The sequence below is a fragment of the Triturus cristatus genome, chromosome 10 (assembly GCF_964204655.1).
Source record: "Triturus cristatus chromosome 10, aTriCri1.1, whole genome shotgun sequence".
Lineage (NCBI taxonomy): Eukaryota > Metazoa > Chordata > Amphibia > Caudata > Salamandridae > Triturus > Triturus cristatus.
Genome location: NC_140593.1, coordinates 1241662534 through 1241687387, shown reverse-complemented (window position 1 = coordinate 1241687387; position 24854 = coordinate 1241662534). Strand labels below are relative to the sequence as shown.

Genomic DNA, 24854 nt, shown 5'->3' with positions numbered 1-24854 from the left:
CAGTATTGAACCGCTCTAGCGGCCGCCAAGCAAAGCAAGTATTCAACTCAAACTGCTCCGCCAAGTACAGTAAGCCTTGCAATATCCCGCGACATGCTACTTCTCAACATAGCACCTGCCCAGATACACAAGTTCAGCCTCGCAACAACATCTCATGATCTTCCCGTTGGGATGAAAATGGAAAAGGAACCGGCCACAGCATCCCTAAAGCTTCACGGTGTAGAACTCCGATCAATCCACCGACGAGGCAAGAGTAAACTCTTCCACTCGATGCTGGGTCTCGAGTCATTTCTCATCCCTGGTTATCTTTCCTGTGCTCTGTAGCCCCCATTGGTCACATGTGCATTACAAAAAAAGTCCATTATATAAACATACTGTAAATATTGCCTTCAGAGCAGTCATTCTTAAAAGAATGTCCACAAAGAGGCACTTCTCTTTGGAAATCCTACACATTTGCAGAGATATTCTAGGTATATGAACATTAATGAAGCTCCCGTGAATCAGAACTTTCTTTCTAAGTCCTTCCAGGTGCGACTACCCAGTCAGTAGCAGCAGGGGGCACTCACCTGAGCTCGCTGGAGGCTCGGAGTCCGGCACGCTGGCGGCACCCAGGGCAGTGCGAGCTGGGCTTTGATGCGGGCGGCGATGGCTCTTTGCAGCACTCCGGTTTTACCTGGATGGGGAGAGCAAAGCACGCAGGGGTTTCTCAAGAAGCCGACCGTGTGTTCTGTACTCCAGGTCTTTCGACACTGGGTCGGGTCTATGTGAGCACTCTCTTGCCATCTTACCTCGGTAGAGAATTTAACTTTCAAACAAGAAAAGAGCCACACTGAAGTGGACAGTACGCTGTGCTTGCTTACCTTCCTGCCCCCTCACATTCTTTGTCTGAGTGCCACTTCTGGTCTACCTACCTGCTGGTTGGTCAGTGTCCTCTGCAGCGTCCCGGGGAAGTTTCTCCACCAGGAAGATGAGGAGTCGTCTGATATCAGGCTCACTACTGTACAGAAAGGTTTGGTAGCCAAGTTCCCCCTGGTATCCCAAGTCCTAGCGAGAGAGAGAGAGAGAGAGAGTTTCAATCTTGGGACCTGGGAATCCATGGCTAGAAGGATAACTTGATGGATCAGCCATGTGAAATAAGCAGACACCAAAGCATTATATAGGTAATGATCCACCCCGGGAGGTGTGTGGGGCGAGGCCAATAGGAACGGTACTTTACATGGTATTCCACACACAGCAAACAGAAACTAAGGTCATTCAATAACTGGGGAAGGACTGTGAGGAAGGAAGAAATTAAACAAAGGCGACTGTGAAGATGAATCAAACCGGGCCGAATACAAATGATAAAGGTGCACTCACCTGGCAAGCCTGGGCGAGGCTCATTCCAATGCGGAATCGTGCAGACATGCCAGGGGGCAGCACATGGCTGATCCCATTGCCCACGGCAGGGCTGATGACGCGCAGGCACTGCACCACCGACTCCACAATCAGCTCGGTAGTGAACTGGCGGAGGCTCTCCACGTCCTCTGGAATCTCCCTGTAAGAGTGAGAATACAACACTGTTCCAGGGGGTCCTCACCTGCACTTTCAACACAGTTCCCCCTTGGAAAAACTACAAATAAAATCTCTTTTCTCAATTTACCACCGCCCATCTCTCTCCATACTCGTGTGCGGAATCTCTTTAAATGCCACGTGTAAAGTATCCAGCAGCTGCCACGGACCCAGTCTAACTGTCCCGGTTTAGGACCTCATGCCATAAAACACTGTGCAGCTGCATGCATGATTTTAAAAACAGTAGTTACACTGACAAATGTATTCAGGGGAGCTGCACAATGGCCACACTTGCACTGTGGACTGGTTCCTTAAAATACACATGAAGCTACCTCCAGATCTCCCGCCTCAAAATGCTGGTGAAACAACCTCCTTCCCTCCTCCTGAACACTGACATCACCTCCCCGAGTGAACACACATTACAAGTAGAAGAGCTGAACTATGCACTAAACATACATGCATGCATGCATGGCCTCATTACGGCCAAATGGCATGTCCATGATGAAGTTTACAGGTTACAGGAAAAAGAGCACAGATTGAAAGAATACCCGTGAACGCTGTGCTGCCTCTGTGCTTCCATGACCAATGACACCTCCACCAATGTTGAAGGAGAAACGGCAGAAAACACGCAGTAGCTTAAACATTGTTGAGATGGGAGCATCGCTTTCATGGCGGATGGACGTGTCCTCAGCCCTGAGTGCCTAACTGGGAGTATCTGATATTCTGGGATTTGGCCCCAGCCTCACACTAACCTAGTGTGTGCACCAAAGCCTGTAGCTGGATGTGACTACAGTCCTGGACATGGAGGGACGCACCAAGCATTTGAAGTGGACCACTCTCTGTGTCGTGGGTTCTAGCATGTGGAGAGGCAGAAGCATACGGTGTTTTAGCAATCCTGTAGTGTGCCCAGACCTTTTTATCTGGGTCACAGGAAGTGTGGCCTACCAGCCCACGTGCAACTTTTCACAGCTACAAGCCAACCTGGATTGCGCGCTATCATTCCAGTGCATGTGTGTGGTCTGCGTGTGAGTTGCGAGACTGGGGAGAGGAAATCTAGACAGTGAAGTGGGGAACGAGGAAACAAGCTTTACCTTAGTACTTCAAATAGATCCTTTTGCTGCAGAGGGCTCATGGTTAGTCTTACTGAACACTGGCAGTCCCTGTTGCTAAGAGAGTGAAGGGTCATTTAGAAATGGCGGGCCATTTGTCTCTCTTCCTCATCACGGTTGGTGTGGCTGTTGATAGCCAGCTGCAGGCAGATCCCTCATCTTTGTGCCTCTATTGTGGGTGCTCCGACCTGGAGATGACCCTGCTGCAATGAGTATTACTAAAGATGGAAAACAGACTGAGAAGGACATATGCAAGGAGACACAACCCAAACCAGTTCTGATTGTACAAAGAAAAGACACACCAGTGCTGATCAAGTTCTCTCTGATCAGGGAGGAAGGCGCTCCACAGATACCCAGAGGTCTACTGCGCAACCAGAGCTGGCGTCTGCCAGCTTCCCTGTGGTGATGGTGACGGGACATCACCTGGAGTCTAATCTGGCGGAAGAGCGGTCTCCCGGTGTTGAAACATCTAGAAAGAGGAAGATATAAGTTAACCCTCCAGACCGAGCCAACTACCAACTAGGGCAAGAGAAGATGACCCCAGTGCTGCGGGTCGGTCTAACAAAGGCTGCCAGAGCATGACTGGCGTGCTCGCAGTTTGGCGCTCATCACCCTCACTGAAGCGTAGGATCCACTGCACTGCCGAAGTGTGCCTGAGCTCATCACCCCATTGATATCTGGTTGCCCAGTCCATAGCACTTGCCCCAAGTGTGCCTAGATGGACCTCTGCCGTTGCAGACGTGGCACTTGGCTGAGACTGTTTAATCAGTCTTCACTGCTCAAGAAATAACTGACAAGCCTGTGGCACTCGCCCAAGTGTGCCCAACTGGTTCAGGGACCATGCAGAAAAGACTTTTTACAAGCTTGTGACACTGCCCAAGTGTGCCAAACTGACTTCACAGTGGCTAGGCCTGCAACACTTGCTCAATGTATGCCAGTAGAAACTAAGCCACTTTAATCAAAACTGATGCATCGAGGAACCTAACCACTGTTTGTCCAAGAGACTGGGCGGCTGCCCATGGTGCTGAGCAGAAGTGAGCCGATTGGACTACGCCTGCTGATTAACTCTGAAGCGCCTAGAAGCTACCTAGCTGTCCCCAACCGGACCAGAGACCAAAACTGCATTGCATTGTTGCCTCAACCACCAGAGGTATCCTCAGATGAGCAGCTGACCCAGTCCACAGAGGAAGCTATGCAGAGATCCACGGGACACAACCTCCATCCTATTCACTAAGACAACTGCATTTCCACAGCTGTCACCAGACTCTGCCATGCGGCAAGTGTCTGCTCCAAGGACCAGAGCAGAGCGCTGCAAAGACTAAGACAACTGCATTCCCGCCGCTGTCATCAGACTCTGCCATGCGGCCAGTGTCTGCTCCAAGGATCAAAGCAGAGGGCTGCAAAGACTAAGACAACTGCATTCCCGCCACTGTCACCAGACTCTGCCATGCGGCAAGTGTCTGCTCCCAGGACCAGAGCAGAGCGCTACAAAGACTAAGACAACTGCATTCCCACCGCTGTCATCAGACTCTGCCATGCGGCAAGTGTCTGCTCCCAGGACCAGAGCAGAGGGCTGGTGAACCTGCAGCCGGCACATCTTCCCACTTCGATAGGAAGGCAGCGACTGAATTGTCTCAGAGGCCTAGTCAAGGTCTACCATGGACTGACAATTGGTGAGATAACAGAGACTGAGTGCACAGTACTGTCTAAGAGATAGAGCGGGGAAAGCACTAAACCTATGCCCAAGACCCACACCAGGGTACCCTAATGCTAAATGTAGGATCCTTGTAGCATGGTTATCTCCCCCCCTCCCCTTTTTGCCTGGTGTCAGTGGGTTTTTGACTTAGGCTGCTGGGATCCTGCTAATCAGGACCCCAGCAACTGTGCTTTCCCTCCTAAATCTGTTATGGTAAGTATTTTGGTACCTCCACGATTGGCTACTGGTGTACCCTTCTAAGTCCCTAGTATATGGTACTAAGGTACTCAGGCATAGGTACACCAGGGGTCTTCCATGGGCAACATGTATTATGCCACCCATGGGAGTCCTCTTAAACTGGGACTACAGCCCTGCCGTTGCAGCCGGTGTGAAGTGATGCTAGCACCTCTCATGACAAATATAAGTCTCCTTATATCGGAGGTCACTGCACTTAAAACCTATACGTCGCCCCTATGGCAGGCTCTTCGGTCCTGAGGGCAGGGTGCTTGGTTGTAAGTGTGAGGGTGCCCCTGCATGCACAGGACACCACTACAAACCCCAGAGTCCATTCTCTAGGCTTTGTAAGTGCGATCAGCCATTTAAATACATATATTGGACATCAGTCATTACGAGATGTCCAACTATATAGTTGCTGCACGGAACCCAGTCATGTTTGGTATCAAACATGTTGGAATCATACCCAACACCAAGTCCATTGTTGGAAGTATGATCCCATGCACTGGGGGGCTCCCTTGGGGTACCCCCCTGTACTCACGGTAACAGACGTTCAGGGTCTGGTAGCAAGCTGGTGCTGCTGCCGACCACAGACACAAGTCTGCCCTTCTGCTGCTGAGCCCAGCTCAAGCAGGGGAAGGTAGAATAGGCTTCCTGTCGCAGGGAGGTGTGATCCCCTCCCAGACACCACTTAGTGCACTGGGCTGGTGTGGGGGCGCTGGCTAGCGCCACCAGACTGCTTTGAAGGGCACATTTGGTGCCCTCCTTGCATAGTCCAGTATAAGCCAGTTCAGGAATCACTCGGCTCCCGCTCTGGCGTAAAAATGGGCAAATGACATGGGAGTATCCTCCCCTCTTTCCAGACCCTGCTCTGGAAGGGACCCCCGAGTTGTTCCAACCCTTTCCATGGGGTAATTAAGGCTTACCTGTGGGTGGGTCCTTAGATTCGTCGTGGGACAAGACTCAACCCTGAAACTATGTTGCTCTTCACTTGTCTGGACATTTGAACTTCGTTGGACTTCAACTGGAACCGAGACTGCACCAAGAAAGGCTTCTGCTGTTCCTGGTCTCGCAGTTTTTCCAAGTCTTTGTCAACTGCGTTTCTTCCAGGTTCTTCAACAGACCTGTGGGCATCAAAGATCACCTGAAGGAACCTCCCTTGGAGTGAAGGGGTCGTTCCCCTGCGTCTGCAGGCACCGCAACGAAGCTGACCGGCCTGCTGCTTCTGTCGTCATATGGGCTTCCAGAGGCTCAGCGACACAGGTGGGAGTTCTGCAACTCCCTCGAAGCCTGACCTGTCATTTCTGCTATTTAAGACCAGTATCCCTTGTCGGAAGCGCTGAGACTAAACCCGTGTACACTGCGTCAACTTGCTGTTGCCAAGGCTTGTTGGCTCTGCACTCCAGAGATCTTCAGGCTACAAGAAGCACCAGCCTCCCTTCCCTCCAAGATCAGCGTCTTCACCACATTCTCAGCACCGTGGGCCTGCATCGTTAGTGAGCCGCTCGAGGTCCTCTTGCGACTCTTGTGCCTTTGGCCTGTGGGTCCTCCTGAGGGTCTTCTACTGCTTCAGTGGGCCCCCCTGCTTACTCGGGCCTCATCTGACTCTCCTGCCGTAGGAGAGTCTCTCGGACCTTGGTGATCCAAATGTTGCTCCTTCTTCGTCTTACATTCCAGTTGCGGCTACTAAGGCTTGTTGGTGCTCCCGCCGGACACTTACCACCTTGTCACCGACATCGGACATGGGACAGCTCGTGCACGGCTCCTGGTCTTCCTCAGCGTTGCCTGGTCCGCACAGCTGCAGCGACAAGGTCACTGTCGATTCTTCTGAACCTCCCAACATCGGTGGGCATTGTGTCTTCGTGCTTCCTGGTCACTTCCAAGTGGCATAGACTCTATTCCCTCTGCTAGCAGGTTCTTCACTTTCAGAATCCTCCCTTGGATTCTACCGTTTTATCCAGAGGAATTTTCTTCTAAGTCTTCAATTGTTATCTACAGAGGTTTCTGACGTCTCTTCACCCCTATGCACCTGGCTTCCCTGGTGTAGGTAACCTGGTTCCCAGGGCATCCACACGTGGGGTGGCTCTTGAACCTTGAGTCCTCCAAGGAAATTCTTCGGGGTCCTCTGGGAAGAGTCCTTCTCCTGAAAAACTGTAACCGCGACTTCTCCATTGACTTCCATTCGTCATGCGGCTGTGTTCCTTCTCTGCACACAGCCTCCGTGGGTTTCCTGGGGACTTACCTTGGGTGGTTCCTTGTGTCCTCGGCTCCACTGGGTCTTCTGTTCCAAGTTCTGTTCTCCTTCTCAGTTTGCATTCTACTTTCTTAGTATATGGTTTGGTCTCCCCCTGGAGACCACTGTATTCTGTGCTGCTTACCTGACTGCATTTGAAGTATTTTTGTGCATTGTGTTGCTATCTCTGGGTAGGAGATATACCAATGTGTCAATGAGTGTTGTGCAATAAATCGTATATATATACGCTGTGTGGTTCCTTTTCATTTAAGTTGCACTACAGATTAAACTGGTAAAACAAGCTGTTTTACACTCCTTCAAGATAAGCCTGACGGCTGCTCTCCACAGCTACCACTGTGAGAGCTTTCTGAGGTTGTCTAACTCCACTAAAACCACCCTAAGGATTGCCTGGATTAGTGTACGGTGCACCACTTGAATGAATGTGCACCATATACTAAGCGGGCCTCCTACACTAACAGTGGGGGGAGTTGGAGGGAGAAGTAGAGGTGGCAACCTCGCCCAAGAGACAGTGGCCCTGCAACAGAGATGCTGAGTACCAGAGCTTTTGTAGTGTGTTGTGTTGTGTTTTACTGTGTATTAAAAATATATATATATATATATATTTTCAAAGATAAGCACTGAGCTGGACAACCAAGTTATAATGCTGCTTGTGTCTGCCAAGAGCTGATCAAGTGGTTTCCCCACACTCACCTCTGAGACACCTATGACTGCTCGCCACCATTACCACGGAGACTCAATGCGGAAGGGGTTGTACTGTCCCAGTTTGCAGAGCCAGAGTGGTATGAGACTCAGGACATCAGATGCAAATGACCCCTGCCCCCCAAGCTCAGCCCCCCCCCCCACTCTGAATCATATATGACAATGAACAAACGAGCAAAGTGAGAAATCCCAACTGTTTCTATGAAAACTCATAGGAATTATTTGGAGGAAAACAAATGGCACAAAACGATGCATTCCTAACAACTTTAAAAGAGCTCATACAAAACACAGCTGTGTACTTACTATCCTCTCCTTATTGCTTCCTTTTCTTCTTTCATTCATTCATTTCTTTTCATCTTCTTTCTTTACTTTAATTCTTCATTCATTTTTCGGCCTCTATTTCTATCATTCATTCTCTTTTCATCTTTACTCCCTTTATATGAATCTTCCTCTTCTTTCCCTTCCCTCTTTATTCCTTATTTCCTTCGGTCCATTTTTCTTCCATGCTGTTCCTCCTTGCTATTTCGGTCTTTCATATATTTATTTCATTTTCATTGTATCTTTCTTTTCTTGTTCCCAATCCTCTTCAAATCAGTTTTCTTCCTCACATATCATCTCACTGTTGTTCCTTCTCCCCTACTTTTCATTGTTCCTTCCTTTAGCTCTTTCTATCTTTCTCGTCTTTCCTTCCTATTTCTTTCCTTTCTGCCTTCGCATCTAACTCCCATTTTCGGTACTTGTTATTTCATTCTGCTTACCCACTTTCCTTCTTTTCCTCCTTCCATTGTTCTTATTTTCTTGGTTTCTTCCTGCTTTTCTTCCTTCATACACCCATGTTTCTATCTTTTTACCTTTCTCCTTCCCGCCGTTCATTCTTCCCTTTTTCTGATCCTCCTTCCTTTCTTTTTGACCATTTTATATCCTTGTTTGAATCCCATTTCCTTTCGTCTTTCTCTTTCTGTCACTCTATTAGTCTCTTATTTTTTCTCATCGTCATCATTCCTCTTGATGTCAACCCTTTGGTACCCCTTTGCCCCAACCCAGATCTTTGTTGTGGTATCTTCTTTGTCCCTGCAGTATTTACTACCGTCTGTCTTGTGATCTGCCACTCACAGATCAAAGGCAAAATTAAGCCTTAAAGAACAAATAATTCTGACCCCCGCTGCAGCTGGTAAAGCGGGCGCTTCACTACGCTGTTGCCCGTACTGCCCGTGGCCCCCGGATGGGGTCTGAAAATCAACAACATGATGGACACTGCCACCTCCACCTCCACCACAGCATGAAGAGAACATTACAAGAGCGCGAGGGGTGTTCTTACGTGCCACTGAGCCGGAGAGAGCGGATGAGGATCCGATCTACTTCATCCATCTGGACGGAGGGGAAGAGCAGGATCTCTAGGAAGACTGGAGGTGACGTCACCTGTAAGATGAACCACAAGGAACATACGTCAGAGAAAACAACACAGCATCCCTGGTAAAAGAGCAAGATCTCTAGGAAGACTGGAGGTGACGTCACCTGTAAGATGAACCACAAGGAACATACGTCAGAGAAAACAACAGTATCCCTGGTAAAAGAGCAAGATCTCTAGGAAGACTGGAGGTGACGTCACCTGTAAGATGAACCACAAGGAACATATGTCAGAGAAAACAAAACAGCATCCCTGGTAGAGAGAAGACAAAAACAGAGACACAGACTGCACTATTGACAGGACTAGGCAGCAAATCAGGTGAAGAGAACAAAAACAGACCTCAAGGCAGAGGTCTTCAAACTGTGGGGCGTGGATGGGTTCCCAGGGGGGCGCTTATGCCTCTGAAAGTACATGTAAATGAAGATGGCCTGGAAGTGCAGCGATCTTTCTTTGCTGCATTTCCAGGCCGTCTTCATTTACACCCAGGACTTGAAGTGAAAGTGACAACTGTCATCAGAGTGCGGTGGGGTCGGGGGTCAGTGAGTGTGCTGGCAGGATCAAAGAAGTTTCACACAAAAAAAAAAGGCCAAGTATTTTGTGTTATCAGTCTTTTAAGTGTGTATAAAATAATACAATAACAGAAGAATTGAAAAATAAATGCAAGTTAAACTAACTGGTGATAAATGCACTCTTTTAGGTTATGAAACCTCAGTTTGCAACGACCATCACTGTAGATGTGTGTGTATGTGTGTGTGTGTGTTAGCATTTTGAGCATAGTTATGGCTTTCCTGCATTTGCCACATAATCCATCATCTGCTGCATGATTTGCAGGTTTAAAAAAAAAAAAAACACGTTTCGAGCTCAAACGGCCGCAGCAACACGTTACCTTGCAGCGGAAAGCCCTTTCTAAAGGTTGACTGGTCACCTTTCTGTTGCTTATTGCTATATGTGGGTGTTTAAGTGGTACTACTGAGGGGAAATATATGCCAGGACACTGTTAACAAGTCGAAAAATGGTAAAATAATGCTATCACAAAATAGGCAAGATTATGCAGCATTATTCGCCTCTGCTTCTTGCATAATTTGGCCGTCTCTTGCCACATATATCCAGTGGCCCTGTTTATAGTGCTATGAGGTCCCAGCCTGTAGCAGAAAGCATTCTGAATATGCAAGTCATTATTTTAAAATAGTATTTAAATAGTCTAAACTAGGCTGCTGTTGCAGCAAAATGATGGTGATTGAGGTAAAACAAGTTCTTACATAATGTACTTTTTAGTAATAAGTAATACAACTGTATCTAATGCAGATATTTTTGTAAGTGCCTCCACTATTCCAAATCTCAGCTAACACCCCTGCATTACATCTCAAAAAGAATAAATCTTTGCCGCCATGAAGCTTTAAGCAGAGCCGCTGGAATAATTCAGTAGGATAGGACCACATTATGATGCAGGGTTGACTAAATAATGCAACAAAAAAAGGTTAATTATGCGGCACATTTTGTGGTTAGCATTACTTCATTATTTTGCTATTTTAACTCATGGTAACGCTGTCAAGGGAAATATTTCATCTCACACAAATACAGCCGTAAGAAACTACAAGATTGCCAGTCAATCTTGGCAAAGGGCCTCCCACTGCTGCGGAACACTTTGCCTTGTTTTAAGTAACTTTTGTTCCGTTTAAGCTAAAATCAAGTTTTTTTGTTGGAATCTGCAAATTATGGATTATGTAGCAAATGCGGTAAACTCATAATTATGTGCAAAAATAATACTGCTGCAGAAACTCATAATTCCAGTGGCCCTGGCTTTATGTGACTCAATCAATTAATGGCTGGTTTCTTTTTCAAATATCTGCACTACCGCCACACCCTTCGCTTTCAGGCAGAGGCACCTCAAAGTCAATATTAACCATGCTGGAGGAGTTTTTTGTGTGAAAGCTGAGACCATGGGGTGGCGGGTAGAAGGCCAGCAGGGTTGCATTCAGATGCTGAGCCCTAATCCTCTCGACTACTGGAGCCTCACAGTAATGGTCCAGGAGACACAGGAAAGGATTGAGATTCATTGATATTGTCAAAGAGAAGGCCCAGACTATGGAGCACTGTATGCGGACTCATTTTTATGTTTACAAATGGCCAGAGACAGCTCCTTGAGAGAAACACTCCAAAGAAGGGGACCATACAAGTGGTCTCTTTTTTAATTTCTTTTTAAAAAGGCCATTCATTAGTGAAGCTGGTACTGCTGCCAGGTGTGTAAGTGGCCACTGCTGGTTATCATTAGGGAAGCACATGAAGCAGGACTGGGGCTCAGGGGTTTGAGGGGCCCACTGGATACAAGGGCTAACAGACTGCAGACACTCATGAATGGCGGCACGAGGAGACCTCTCCGAAAATAACAAAGATATGTGAACTGAGAGACATTAAGATTGTACAATCTGCTGGAAAAGTATTTAAGAGTTACCTGAGGGGGACCTTATTGCTGTTTGTTTCTGCTGACCCTGCATTTCAGAGGACATTTGCCGGTTTTCCATTCCACGCCTCGCGGTACCCGCTGCGCGGGTCCCGCTTCGCTGCGAGGCACTTTCCAACACCTGGGAGCAGCTGACTGGGGCGTACCTGGGGCTGAGGGCTGCGAGCACAAGGGATAGGACTCCATCTCCCAGGAGTCTCTGGTCATCCCCCGCCCGCTCCACCTGGGCCGCTCTCCCTCATCGCCCCGCCCCCAACAGATCTGAGCACGGATTTAAGCGAGGAGTGCTTATTGCTACGTGGGACCTTATTGCTGTTTGTTTCTGCTGACCCTGCATTTCAGAGGACATTTGCCGGTTTTCCATTCCACACCTCGCGGTACCCGCTGCGCGGGTCCCGCTTCGCTGCGAGGCACTTTCCAACACCTGGGAGCAGCTGACTGGGGCGTACCTGGGGCTGAGGGCTGCGAGCACAAGGGATAGGACTCCATCTCCCAGGAGTCTCTGGTCATCCCCGCCCGCTCCACCTGGGCCGCTCTCCCTCATCGCCCCGCCCCCAACAATCCTCCCACCTCTGCAACATCCACAAAGGAGTCTGCATCTGCCGCTGCGCGGGAGCGCGCCGGGAGAAGCCCGGGACAAGGGCGGGACCGTCTGTGGCCGTCCGGGGCCGGGCTGGGCCCTATTATTAACATTTTCTTCCTAATTACGTATTTTTGAACCTTATTAACTGGTATAATTATTATTGTTACTGTTTGTGTCTAAAGTGACGTTAAAGTCCCCATATTTGGAAGGATAAATACTGTGGCCTGAGTGGCATCGCTGATTGAGTATTGAGGTTGGTTATATCCCCGCCCGCTGTATCTTAATAAGAATAACAAAAATGCCCTTAAGGTCTGGTAAGGAGAGGCAAGTTCAGGTCTCAACCTCTAATGGTACTTTCACTGGTACAATTGATCAGTTTTTTAAACGTTCTACTGCTATATTAGAGAAGGAGATCGCCCTGGTTGAAAAACGCCTTTCGCTTGATATTATTACTGGCAAGCGGTCTTCACTAGGTAAAATCAATGAGGCTGTCTCCCCTGTCCCACTTTCCACGTTGAACTCGGACAGTAATGTAGAAGTAATGTTGGTAACTGCTCCTGAGATTCATACTGTGGAGATAGTGGATTCTAACCAGGAAAATGCTTTTAATACTGCGCACGTTAACTTACCAAATAGCGGAACCACTTGCCTAGATCAGTCCAGGGATAATTCTGGTCTTTCAGACTCACCAAATCTCAATATTAGTACTGAACTAATGGATTCCCTTTCCCATCCACAACAAACACCCACTCATAACCCTGGGAAACGCAAGAGGGTAGACTCACCGGACATGGAGGAACAAGCTGAGGGGTTGGGAAATGCCTCACCATCCCCCCCACAGCTACCCAATACTAACGCTACTGCCCAGCATGGGGGAGGTGAGACTATGATTAGCATTACAGAAGAGATATTTTTGGCTAAAATTGAGCTGCTATTCAAATCTCTACTTTTACCTCTTTTTGAAAGGACTAGGTTACTAAATACAAAAATGGATTCCTTAGATCTGCTAGTGAAGGATAATATAGCGACCTCTGACAGAATCCTCGCCAGCTTAGCAATTGCTGGTCTGACCCCCCCTGTCCCGACCATTCCGAAGCCCACCATTATGATGAACAATAAAGCGGGGGGTAATAGTTCACAAGTGGGACCCTCTATACCCAAGGTCCCGCAAAAAACTGTACCCGCTCCTAAGAAAGCAGTTTCTACAGAGAACCCTGCAAGGCCAAAGCCTGTAAAAAACCAGCAGGTTCAGAAAAACTCAACTTCCGTTAGGGACAAAAATATTAGTCATCAGCCCATCGCCAAACCCATCCCAAAGAAACAGTGTGTGAACCTCCCACCGGAGTCAGTGCCTTATACAATTGTTTTAACTGGCGTGGCTCCGCTTGTAGATGGCAAGAGGGAAACACACAAGGATCTTTACAATAAGGTTACATTCTGGCTTAATAAAAACCGGCCACTCCCTCCTAACCTAAATCCTGAAATACTTAATGTAAGGAGGGTGGATTGGATAGGTTTTGGTAAGAAAGATCTTGAGGGGGATTGTGTGGTGGTTAGCTTTAGAGAGCCTTGGGTTGCCGAATACATTTGCAGGGAACCAAGATTCGGTAGAGTTGGGGATGTACAAACTTTACTATTGCATTATTTTTATCCAGCTTTATATGCAAATAGATCCCACACCCCGTTTCATCACTCAAGAAGGGACAGGTCTAGAGGGAGATTCCATTTTGACACTCCGCTCTATTCAATGTTCTATCCCCACCTTGCGAACCGGTTTGCTCCCCTTTCCGGCCTGGAAGGTGTGGATTGACATGATGTAGAACAATCGATTACTGGGCGTTCTAGTGCTGTAGTAACTTGCTCTTTAAATAATGTGAGTGTCCCTGGGGTAGAGACTGTCCCTGTGTCTAGCGCAAATTCACAGAGGGTGGAAATAAGGGAAACATTCTTGTCAGGTACCCCTAGACAGACGATCACTAAGGCTGTCGCCAACCCAACCGCCAAGATGGCAGAGAAAACAACTTACACCCTCGCAGTCTTGTCCTGGAATATAGCGGGCTTAAGGGGGAAAGCGTCAGAGGCTGATTGGGGCTCCTTTGTGGATTTACATGATGTTATTATCCTGCAGGAAAGTTGGTCAACCGACGCTATTTATCGGGTTGGCTACCTTAATTACTACAAACCAGCTAGTAAAGGACCGAAGGGTCGCCCTTCAGGAGGTCTAGTTATTTGGATTAGACAATCCTTAGCCATTACTATCACGGAACTCCCTACTCTGAGTAATGACATCCTAGCGTTGAAATTAACCGGTAAAAATAACCAGGACCTTTGTTTGTTCAACATATATGCTAGAGGGTTACCAGGTGGGAAGCCTGCGGGAGTGGTAGTTGAACTTGACTCCCTACTGAATAACATTAGTAGTGACAAATGTGTCATGGTGGCAGGTGATTTCAACTGTTGTTTCGAACCGTTTCCTAATCTTGATAGCGGGGGATATGGGGAAATTGATCAGATTTGGAATATTCCCCCTTTGTCTATTCCTCCAATTAAAAAAGTCACGGAGGCAGTTATGCAGTGGTTGGGTCTTTGCCTTGAATGGGATTTGCGTGCAGCGAATGGAAGGACCAAATCAGACCAGATGGGAAAAGTTACATTTGATAACTCCCTAAACTCGAGCCGCATTGATTATTTTTTGTTAAAGATAGAGTTTTGGGAAATATTGGTGGACATGGAAATAGTCACTAGATCCGAGAGTGATCATAACCCCCTGGTAATAAAATTATCAGTGGATGAGGGTCTCCGCATTAACCCTGCAACAAATATTGATACAGCAGACGCTGGTCTCACAAATGATTGCAGAAGGGTAAGATGGGCTGGGCTCCAAGACAATACTGCTACTATTAGCAGGATTGCCATGGAGGTCCTAGCGGCTACAAAACAGATGGTACCCATACTTGAGGCTGGAACCCCACTTGACCAAATCGGGACAATTCATGAGTCTCTTTTTAGTAAAATTAAGTCTTTTTTTATCAAACCCGTAAAAGGAGGAATTAATGTCCCAGCACAATCTAGGTTGAAATGGTATGATAAGACCTGTAGTATTGCCCACAGCTCTCTGTTAAGGGCTATTAAATCCAAATCATGGCCGGATAGAAGGATAGCCAGGGTGAATTATAAGAAAGCATTAAAAGAGGCAAAAATCAAATGGGATGATCAGCGTTGGTTAGATTTATACCAGGCAAGTACCTCATCTAACCAACAAAAATTTTGGGAGGTTGTGAAATGGGGAGGGGCGGGGGAATTACATACTCCAGTAAACCACGTCCCTGCAGAGCAATGGGTCAAGCATTATGAGGCACAGTTCAGCCACACGGAACGGATCTCCCTTACTACTATTAGGGAAGATGCCAGTGTGCAGTCTGAGGTGTCCTCACTTGATCACATTGTTTTCACTGAAACTGAAGCTATTTCTGCTCTTAAACAAGCGCAGAATGGCAAAGCCCCCGGCATGGACTGCATCCCTGCGGACCTCTTCAAATACGATCAAACACACTGGGTCCCGTACATATTAATCTTAGCAAATGCTATAGCTAGAGGGACTAGGATCCCAAACTCCTGGAAAGGGGCTGAGATTTTGCCAGTGCACAAAAAAGGGGATAGATCTGATGCGGGAAATTATCGCCCCATCAGCCTCATCGATGCCCTACAAAAAGTAATAGCCAGAATGCTGTTAGGGAAAATCCATTCGTGGATGTCAGAAGTAGATATTCTGTCTCCAATGCAGGCGGGTTTTAGAGCACACATTAGCACAGTTGATCAGATATTAAGATTTGTCATGATCTATTGGAAAACTGTGTTATTGAGAGACGGGAAGATCTTCGCTGCATTTGTGGACCTCAAATCAGCGTTTGATCTGGTCCCCAGAGGGAAGATGTGGGCAGCATTGAGAAGGATGGGGGTCCCTAGTGCACTATTAGAACTTACCATCAGGATGCATGAGGGTAACTTTGCAAGAGTCAGATGGGGTCGCCAGGGCCAGGTTACCGATTCCTTCCCCGTAACTCGCGGTGTGAGGCAGGGTTGTGTCCTGGCCCCCACCCTATTTGTACTCTTCATTAATCAGGTGGTTAAGTTCCTCTCAGATACCCCCACTGATGCTCCTTCACTGGGTGGGACCAAATTCCCTCTTTTAATTTTTGCAGATGACACTCTCATATTGGCCAAAACACAGAAGGGTTTACAGGCAGCAATAAATAAATTCATGGACTTTTGCAATATGAATGATCTTGAGATCAATATTAATAAAACCAAGTTCATGGTCCTGACTAAGAAAAAGCCATTGAGGGGCCATGTTTTAATGAATGGGTCTAGACTGGAGCAGGTTGATGTAATGACTTATCTTGGTGTTACCTTGGATTATAGGCTACAATGGAAAGATCAAGTAGCGGCACTCTGTTTGAAATTTGCCCGCCTGACTGGTTGTCTAGTAAAAGTACAGCGGTGTTCCTTGACTAAAAGAGTACTGCCCGCACTTAAAATTTATAGTGCTAAAATCAGCTCAGCCATATTATATGGGGCCGATATTTGGGGATGTGTGGACCTGGCTGTCCTGGATAGGATACAGAATAAATTCCTTCGAAACTTAGTTAGTCTCCCCCCCTCAACACCAGTCCTTCCACTTTTGATGGACATGGGCATGCATACCATTAAACACCAGGCCCTCTATAGGATGGTGGCGTTATGGAGACGCATATGGTCCACCCCGGAGCTGGCCATGTTTGCCCGTGAATTACAGGATGTGAGAATGCAACAAGGGGCAGGTGACATACCGTGGCTAAAGCTAATTAAGAACACTCTTACCGAAATGGGTCTTCCCTTGCTTTGGTCGGAGCCGGGTTCTCAAACCTTCCCTACCAAGAATGAATTTAAACTTCTCTTTTGGTCTATGGTAAAAACGGAACATGTGGCACTTTCTGAGAAAATGAATTTGACAGGCCAGTTTTTGCTCCACAAAACAGTACCTAACAAAGAAGTATACTGGGATGTTATCCTTAAAACATTAGATAGGAAACTATACCATCAGTTCCGTGTAGGTACACTGCCTCTGAGGGCTTTTACTAGTGGCTGGCAGAGGTTGGAGTCAAGTTTCTGTCCCTGTTGTACCGTTTGCAAAGAAACACTAGGTCATTTTTTATTTGTCTGTACTGCTTATTGTGAACCACGTAATAAGTGGCTGAAACCTATATGTACTAGACTAAACACCCGAGTGAGTAGTGAAGCATTGTACATCTTGAGAACCAACACTTCTGAATGGCTAACCATAGGATTGGCCAAATTCCTTGGGTGGGCTTGGCTGATAAGGATTAAGTCAGTCAGCTCATAGTATCATGACCCAAATAATTTGTATACTGTGTTATCCCACTGATTTTTTGGCCTATGATTTTATTAGTATTGACGATCTGCTATTTTTTATATATGCTCAAATGTTCTTACAATTCCCCTTGACGTCTTTACAAGCATGTTTAATTGAGATTTTTAACTAGATTTGCCTTGCCTTAATTTTTCTTGTCTTGTTTCTTTTTGATTTGTTTAGTATGTGTATTTAAATATTTATGATTTTATGACTTCGGCGCACTAATTGTATTTAATGTAATTTTGTGTATATGTGTGTCTTTTATGATGAAAAATCGAAATAAAGACGTTAAAACTGAACTGTATCACAGTTATGACAGTTTACCTTTAAAAAAGGGGCATGGCAGAATATTTTTCTTTCTAGCATTAGGGCCGAGGTGATGATCCGCCAAGGTGGGGAAGAGGTAAAAGATGCAAAGGAGATAGCCTGCTACTTAGGACTGCAGTTATGAGAAATGCAGCAGGTGTAGTTGCATTGGGGTCCAAGAGAGGGAGGGGCTCACAACACCCCAATTATGGGGGTGAGAATGTTTGGGATAATACATGTTTTTGTTTGATGCTTTTGCTGTTTTAGAAGTCTCATATTTAGTGAGGTTTATAAGCTATAGAAAAAGTACTCCTGAAATCATCTCATAAGCCCCGCTCCCTATACGCACCCGTTTCCCTCCTACTCCCCCAATCCTTGCCATAATGTTTTGGAGGGGGGGGGGCCCGCCTTCGAAATATTTTGCTTAGGGGGGGCTCTGAGCAAAAAAGTTTGAAGACCTCTGCCTTAAGGTGATGAGCGAAGGCGTGAGCCGGGGGAGTTTGAAAGAGGGATAGCTGAATGAATTTTATAGGGCACACAATACCCTAAGGTGGCCCGGCACTGAAGCCCAAAACCAAAGACTAGATAACGGGACTGCATAACAAGTAAGGACTCTTAGAAGGAAGTAGCAGTGAAAAGCCACGTCTCCGAGTGCTTTCTAGAAAGGTAGTGCTCTTGAGTCCCTGTGATATGGCAGTATAGCATGCTCCACTGTGGCACAAGAGAACGAGCTGCCCTTCTAGGAGTGACACACACAGCAGGATGAGGATTCCTGTATATATATTTTTAAAGAATTATGTGCTTTACATGAAAAAGGCTGGCATGGCTGATCGAGGAGAGCTGGAAGGTATAACTGGATACAGAAAAGTCGGAATGGACAATGATGTAGGAAAGAGCGCTGTCGCTCTCCAGTGCGATCTGACACACAGCAGCAGTTTGTTGAACGTGCACCAGCACCACAGAGCACAGTGAACCTGGAAGAGTGAGTGAGGTAGTGTGGGCGCTGTCGATGAGGCACTTTTGATCCTTCTAGGCATGCGAGGACTGAAGACCGTATGGGTCAATGACATCTGTGCCATAACATCTTGTGGATGTCGGCTTGACTGAACAGCACATCTTGAATCCTAATAAGGGGCTGCTAATCGGCTGAATTACAGACCCCATAGTCAAACCACTCAACAGCAACTGAGTCACGGCAAGGACCCCCTCCCCCCCTGCCCATCTGCTATAGAACTGTGCAGTGCTGTAGAGCAGCCCCATGAGCTGGCACTGCACCAGCACGTGCTAAACGAGCCCCGGATGGGAAGTTTACCTGCATCAGCCCTTGGCCACCCGCCGTCAGTGCCACTGAGCTATCCAAGTTACTGGTGCCCACGGCAGGCCATCAATGGTGCAGACACCAGATTTGGGGGGTGCAGGCTAGCCAGGTGGAGGAGAAAAACATGCTCCTCAACCTCTCCACACCGGGAAAACAGAAAGGTGTCATCCATAGTCCACCGTTGAAGTCACTGCTGATAGAGATGTTTTCAAACCAAATCATGTTTTATTACTAAGTATGCTCTGAAACTGAAAAAGTGATCTCAACTGTATCAGCTGAGGTCACACTGGGGGCAGCAGAACAGTGGAGGGGGTGTGGTGTGTGCTGAGGGGTCAGTACCATGGGTCACAATGGAGACCGCAGACAGGAGGAGGGGATATGGAGGTTGCGGATGGGTCAGTAGCTTGGGGCTGGGGTTACACTGGAGCATCAACCAATACAGAGGGGTGCATGGGGCTGCAGACTGTGCTGAGGGGTCAGTACCAAGGGGCTATGGTCACACTGAAGGCCCAGCTCCTGCGGGGCAGTCAGGGGGTTGCGGAGTGCGCTGCGGGACCAGTACCAACGGGCTATGGTCACACTAGGGGTCTGGCCCGAGAAGCAGCTGAAGGAATGTGGAGCATGCTGTGGGGTCTGTACCACGAGGCTGACGTCACACTGGGGTCCAGCTCCTGCAGAGCTTGGGGGAGGTGGGGGGGGGGGGGGGGGGGGAGTGTTGAGTGCACTGGTAGTCAGTACCATAGGGCTGGGGTCACACTCATGTCTGGTCCCTGTGATACAGTGGACGTGGTCAGGCTGAAGTCCCACTGGGAGCCCAGCCCCTGTGGCGTGGTAGATGTGGGTGAGGCTAAGGTCGCACTGGGGGCCTTGTTGATGTGTTTTAGTTTATTTTGGATTCTTAATTTTTAGCCCTGTATATAAGCGGTCTGAGGTACTGCGAGTTGAGGCTTGAAACCAGAGTTTTGCAGTTAAGAGGAAACCTATATTGGTTGTGGCATTATAGGACTCACAATTTTGTCACAGATATAGTTTAGTGCATGAGGCATATGGACGCCCGTGGTACTTTTGGTACACAAACACATGACGGGCTTGAGACGAGTCTCTCATTTGTTTCTTAATTCTTGTCTCTCGTAGATCACAACAGCGGCGACCATGCTTACACTTGATGTGGCCTACTGGTTGTATGACCTTTGTCCGCAGAGTGCAATGATGGGAGTTTCGGTCCTGATACATGCCACACACACCTGTTAGTAGGATATTAGATTCGTAGAAACATGTTGACTAGTATATCACTGCGGGGTTGAAGTTAAAGTCACCCTTATTTTTAATATACTCCTTGGAGAGACTTAATAAAACATTTTACTCCACCAAGATGTATATGTAATTTTCACACTGATCACTCTGCAATCCCCATCTACACCATCTAGCTGACACTGGGTCAGCAAAAAAAAACTGAAGGTTGTCCTCCTTGAGTGGGAGTTGTAGCCCACACCAAGAAGAAGGGGTGTAAGGAGGAACCATATGACGAACCATGCCGCCTTCTGGTGGCTGAGGATTCACGTCCTTTAAACATAAATTGTGATTTGTATTAGGAGACCCATGCCTTAGTTTGGTGATTGTACCAAACTGATAATCCCCTGCAGAGTCAGTACCACGGGCGAGGCTGGGGTCCTGATCCTGCCGAGGAGCGGAGGGTGCTGCGGAGTATGCTGTGTGGTCAGTACCACAGGTGAGGCCGAGGTCCTGAACAAGCAGAGGGTGCTGCGGAGTGTGCTGTGTGGTCAGTACTATGGGGTTGAGGACACACTGGTGCCTGTGGAGGGGTAAAAGGAGTGTTGCGAGAGCTCAGTAACATGGGGTGAGTGTGGTGTCCTGTCTCTGCAGAGCAGTGGAGAGTAGTGTGGAATGTGCTGCGGGGTCAGTACAATGGAGCCAAGGTCACACTGGGGGCCCGACCCCTGTGGAGGGAGTCACACTGGTGTCCCGGCCCTGCAGAGTGGTGATGGCGGCGGTGCGGAGTGTGTTGAGGGATCAGTACTAATAGGATGGTGCCACGCTGGGGGCCACATAGTGGCGGGGATGCAGAGTGTACTGAGAGGTCAGTACCATGGGCCTATGGTAACAATGGGGTCCAGCCTCTACAGAGCGAAGGAGGATAGTGCAGTGTGTGCTGTGGAATCAGCACCACGGGACTGAGTCCACATTAGGGGCCCAGCCGCTGTGCAGCGGTGGGGGAAGGGTGCGGAGTGTGCTGTGGGGTCAGTAGCTTGGACTGAGGTGCAACTGAGTCCCGGCTCCTGCAGAGGGGTGTGTTGTGTGGTCAGTACCAAGGGGTGTTGGTCACACTGGGGGGACGTAGCAGAGGATGCGGAGTGTGCTATGGGGTCAGTACCACAGGGCTGGGGGTCACAGAGGGACGGGCCCCTGCGGAGTGTCCTGTGGGGTCAGTACCAATGGGCTGGGGTCACACTGGAGGCTGCAGCCAGTGGGGGGGGGGGGGGGGGGGGAACCACAGAGTGTGATGAGGGGTCATTGTCAAGTGGATGGAGTCCAGCCCCGCCGCAGCGATGGAAGGGGGCACGGAGTGTGCTGAGGAGGTCAGTGCCATGAGGGTGTGGCAAACGGGAGGACCTGCGTAGAGACAGAGGTGGGCTGAGGCGTCAGTACCCTGGGGCCACATGGGAGTGCTGTAGAATCAGTACCATGGAACGGAGCTCACACTGGGGGCCCGGCCCATGCTCAACAGTACTAGAGGGGTGCAGAGTGTGCTGTGGGTTTAGTACACTGGGGCTGAGGTCCAGCCCCTGTGCAGCAATGGAGGGGATGCAGGGTGTGCTGAGAGGTCAGTACACTGGGGCTGAGGTCCAGCCCCTGCGCAGCGATGGAGGGGGTGCTGAGGGGTCAGTACCCCGGGGTGAGGTCCAGCCCCTGCGCAGCGTTGGCTGGGTATGTGGGGTGCTGGAGGAGGCACAGGGAAAGGATGGGGTGCTGAGGGGTCAGTACCCCTGGTGAGGTCCAGCCCTTGTGCAACGATGGAAGTGGTGCTGAGGGGTCAGTACCCGGAGGTGAGGTCCAGCTCCTGCTTAACGATGGAAGGGGGTGCTGTAGGGTTAGTACCCTCAGCAATGGAGGGGGTACGGGGGAACTATGGGTCAGTACCGTGGGGTGAGGTCCTGCCCTGGCACAGCGATGGAGGGGATACAGGGTGTTGAGGGGTCAGTATCCTGGGGCTGCGGTCACACTGGAGACCACGTGGCAGTGGAGTGGATGCGGGGAGGGGGGTACTGAAGGGTGAATAGGCTGGGGTCACACTGGGTACCACAGGGGTGGAGTGGGTGCAGGGGTACTGAAGGGTGAATACCCTGGGGCTGGGGTCACGATGGGGACCACAAGGGTAATGGAGTGGGTGCGGGGGTACTGAAGGGTGAACACCCTTGGGCTGGAGTCACACTGGGGACCACGGGCAGTGGAGCGGGTGCGGGGGTATTGAAGGGTGTATACCCTGGGGCTGGTGTCACTATGGGGACCACAGGGCGGTGGAGTGGGTGCGGGGGGGGTACTGAAGGGTGAATACCCTAGGGCTGGGTCACACTGGGGACCATGGGGCGGTGGAGTGGGTGCAGGGGTACTGAAGGGTGAATACCCTGGGGTCACCATGAGAACCACAGGGTGGTGGAGTGGGTGCGGGGGTACTGAAGGGCGAATAGGCTGGGGTCATACTGGGGACCACGGTGGTGTAGTGGAGGTTTGGGTGCTGAGGCGCCAGTACCACGGGGCGAGGTCCGGCCCACAGCGTTGGGTGGGTGAGGGGTGCTGGGGGGGGCCACGGGCAATGGAGGGGGTCCGGGGGCAGGGTACTGAGGGTTCAGTACCCCGGGAAGGGTCTCGGGCCCTGCGCAGCAGTGGAGGCACTTAGAAGCCCCTTGTGGTTCAGCCCCTGCGGAGTGTTGGGTGGGTGATAGGGGTACTGGGGGGTGGGTGGCAAGAGCAATGGAGGTGCTGTGGGGTCAGTACCCTGGGGTGAGGTAAGGCCCCTGCGCAGCTTTGAGTGGGTGCGGGGGTGCTAAGGGTCAGTACCCTGGAGCCACACAGGGGCCCAGGGGTGGAGGAAGGGTGCGGGGGTTGGTGATGAGGGGTCAGTACCCTGGGGAGGATTTCGGACCCTGCGCAGCAGCAGGGGAACTTAAAAGCCCCTCGAGGTTCAGCCCCTCGCAGTGTTGGGTGGGTGGGAGTGGTACTGGGGGGTGGGGGACAGGGGAAATGGAGGATGTGCTGTGGGGTCAGTACCCTGGGGTGAGGTCAGGCCCCTGTGCTGTGGGGTCAGTACCCTGGGGTGAGGTCAGGCCCCTGCGCAACTTTGAGTGGGTGTGTGGGGGGTGCTAAGGGTCAGTACCCTGGAATCACTTTGGGGCCCATGGGGTGGAGTAGGGGTGCAGGGCGTCCTGAGGGGTCAGTAACCAGGGGTGAGGTCCAGCCCCTGGGGGTGGGATGCAGGGTTCTGGGGTTGGTGATGAGGGGTCAGTACCTGGGGGGGAGGTTCAGTCCCAGCGCAGCTTTGAGTGGGTGCGAGGGGGGGTGCTGAGGGGTCAGTACCCTGGGGTGAGGTCAGGCCCCTGCACAGCTTGGAGTGGGTGGGGGGGGGGAGAGGCTAAGGTCAGTACCCTGGATTCACACTGGGGCCCTGGGGTGGGAGTAGGGAGGGTGCTGAGGGGTCAGTACCCAGGGGTGAGTTCTGGCCCCTGGAGGGGGGGGGCGGGGTTCTGGGGTTGGTGCTGAGGGGTCAGTACCCTGGGGAGAGGTCAGGCCCCTGGGGGTGGGGGAGCGGTGCGGGGTTCGTGATTAGGGGGTCTGTACCCAGGGGTGAGGTCCGGGCCCTGGAGGTGGGGAGGGGTGGGTGCTGAGGGGTCAGTACCCTGGGGTGATGTCAGGCCCCTGGCGGTGGAGGAGGGGTGCGGTGTTCTGGGGTTGGTGATGAGGGGTCAGTAAGGGGGGGGGGGGGGGGTTCGGCCAACACCGACATCCACCGGTCGAACTCCGCGGAGGCGTGATCGGAGGGCGGGGCTTCAAAGCAGGGGTGGAGACGGGATGCGCGCGCAGGAAGTGACGGCAAGGGGCGAGGTTGCTCGTGACCTGCCTAAAGGCCGGGTGGCTTTCGGCAAAGGGGAGGGCTGCACGTACACCTGTGCGGCGGAGTCCGCGCACTGTCACGCCATGTCGGAGAGTCCTCTTACCAGAGCGGCCCGGTGGGACGCCGTCCTTCCATGAACCCCGAGCTCCGATAACTGGAAGGGCCGGGCAGAGTCACACGGTCAGGAGGCCTGGAGCCGCCCCTGAGCCGAGCAGCGTTCATTCTACGGGAACACCGTCTCAGCCAATCCGCTGCGGGCCGGTATTATTCAATCCAATCAAAGCACAGAGTGCGTGCGCCGAGACTCCGCAACCAATGAACAACAAGGCCGCGCCCAGCCAGTCACGTGAGAAGTGTTCCACCAATGAGAGGTCTTCACGCTTGTGCGGAGTTGTTAGAATTTCTCGTGTCACGTGATTGGTCGTGCGTAGTTGTGAGACTCGGTGTGTCATTTCAGCGTCTACCGTTACCTCTGCTTCTTTCCGGTCAGGAGTGTGGAGCCGATGCAGTCTCGGCCTACCTACCGAGCGGGCGGGGGCTCTCTCCTCCGCGAGGGACTTTACCGAGGGAGTCTCGACCTACCGAGCGGGCGGGGCTCTCTCCTCCGTGAGGGACTCTACCGAGGGAGTCTCGACCTACCTAGAGGGAGGGGCTCTCTCCTCTGTGAGGGACTCCACCGAGGGAGTCTCGACCTACC

At 50.2% G+C, this 24854-nt stretch overlaps 1 protein-coding gene across 4 annotated transcripts in view; it reads right to left on the bottom strand.

Annotated features, from left to right (window-relative positions):
• Positions 1-24417, bottom strand: part of CCDC22 (CCC complex scaffolding subunit CCDC22) — a 92055-nt gene extending 67638 nt beyond the window's left edge. For 2 of the 4 annotated variants that reach the window (XM_085629891.1, XM_085629894.1), the window contains exons 1-5: positions 24261-24417; positions 8859-8959; positions 1357-1534; positions 912-1044; positions 567-673 (exon numbers count right to left, since the gene is read on the bottom strand). In XM_085629891.1, the coding sequence (XP_085486017.1) occupies positions 567-673; positions 912-1044; positions 1357-1534; positions 8859-8908 (468 nt within the window). In that variant the 5' untranslated portion in view covers positions 8909-8959; positions 24261-24417. Of the gene's footprint in view, positions 1-566; positions 674-911; positions 1045-1356; positions 1535-8858; positions 8960-19023; positions 19232-24260 lie in introns of those variants that run through there. The other 2 variants (XM_085629890.1, XM_085629893.1) reach the window with 2 other exon arrangements.
• Positions 24418-24854: the final 437 nt, after the last annotated feature.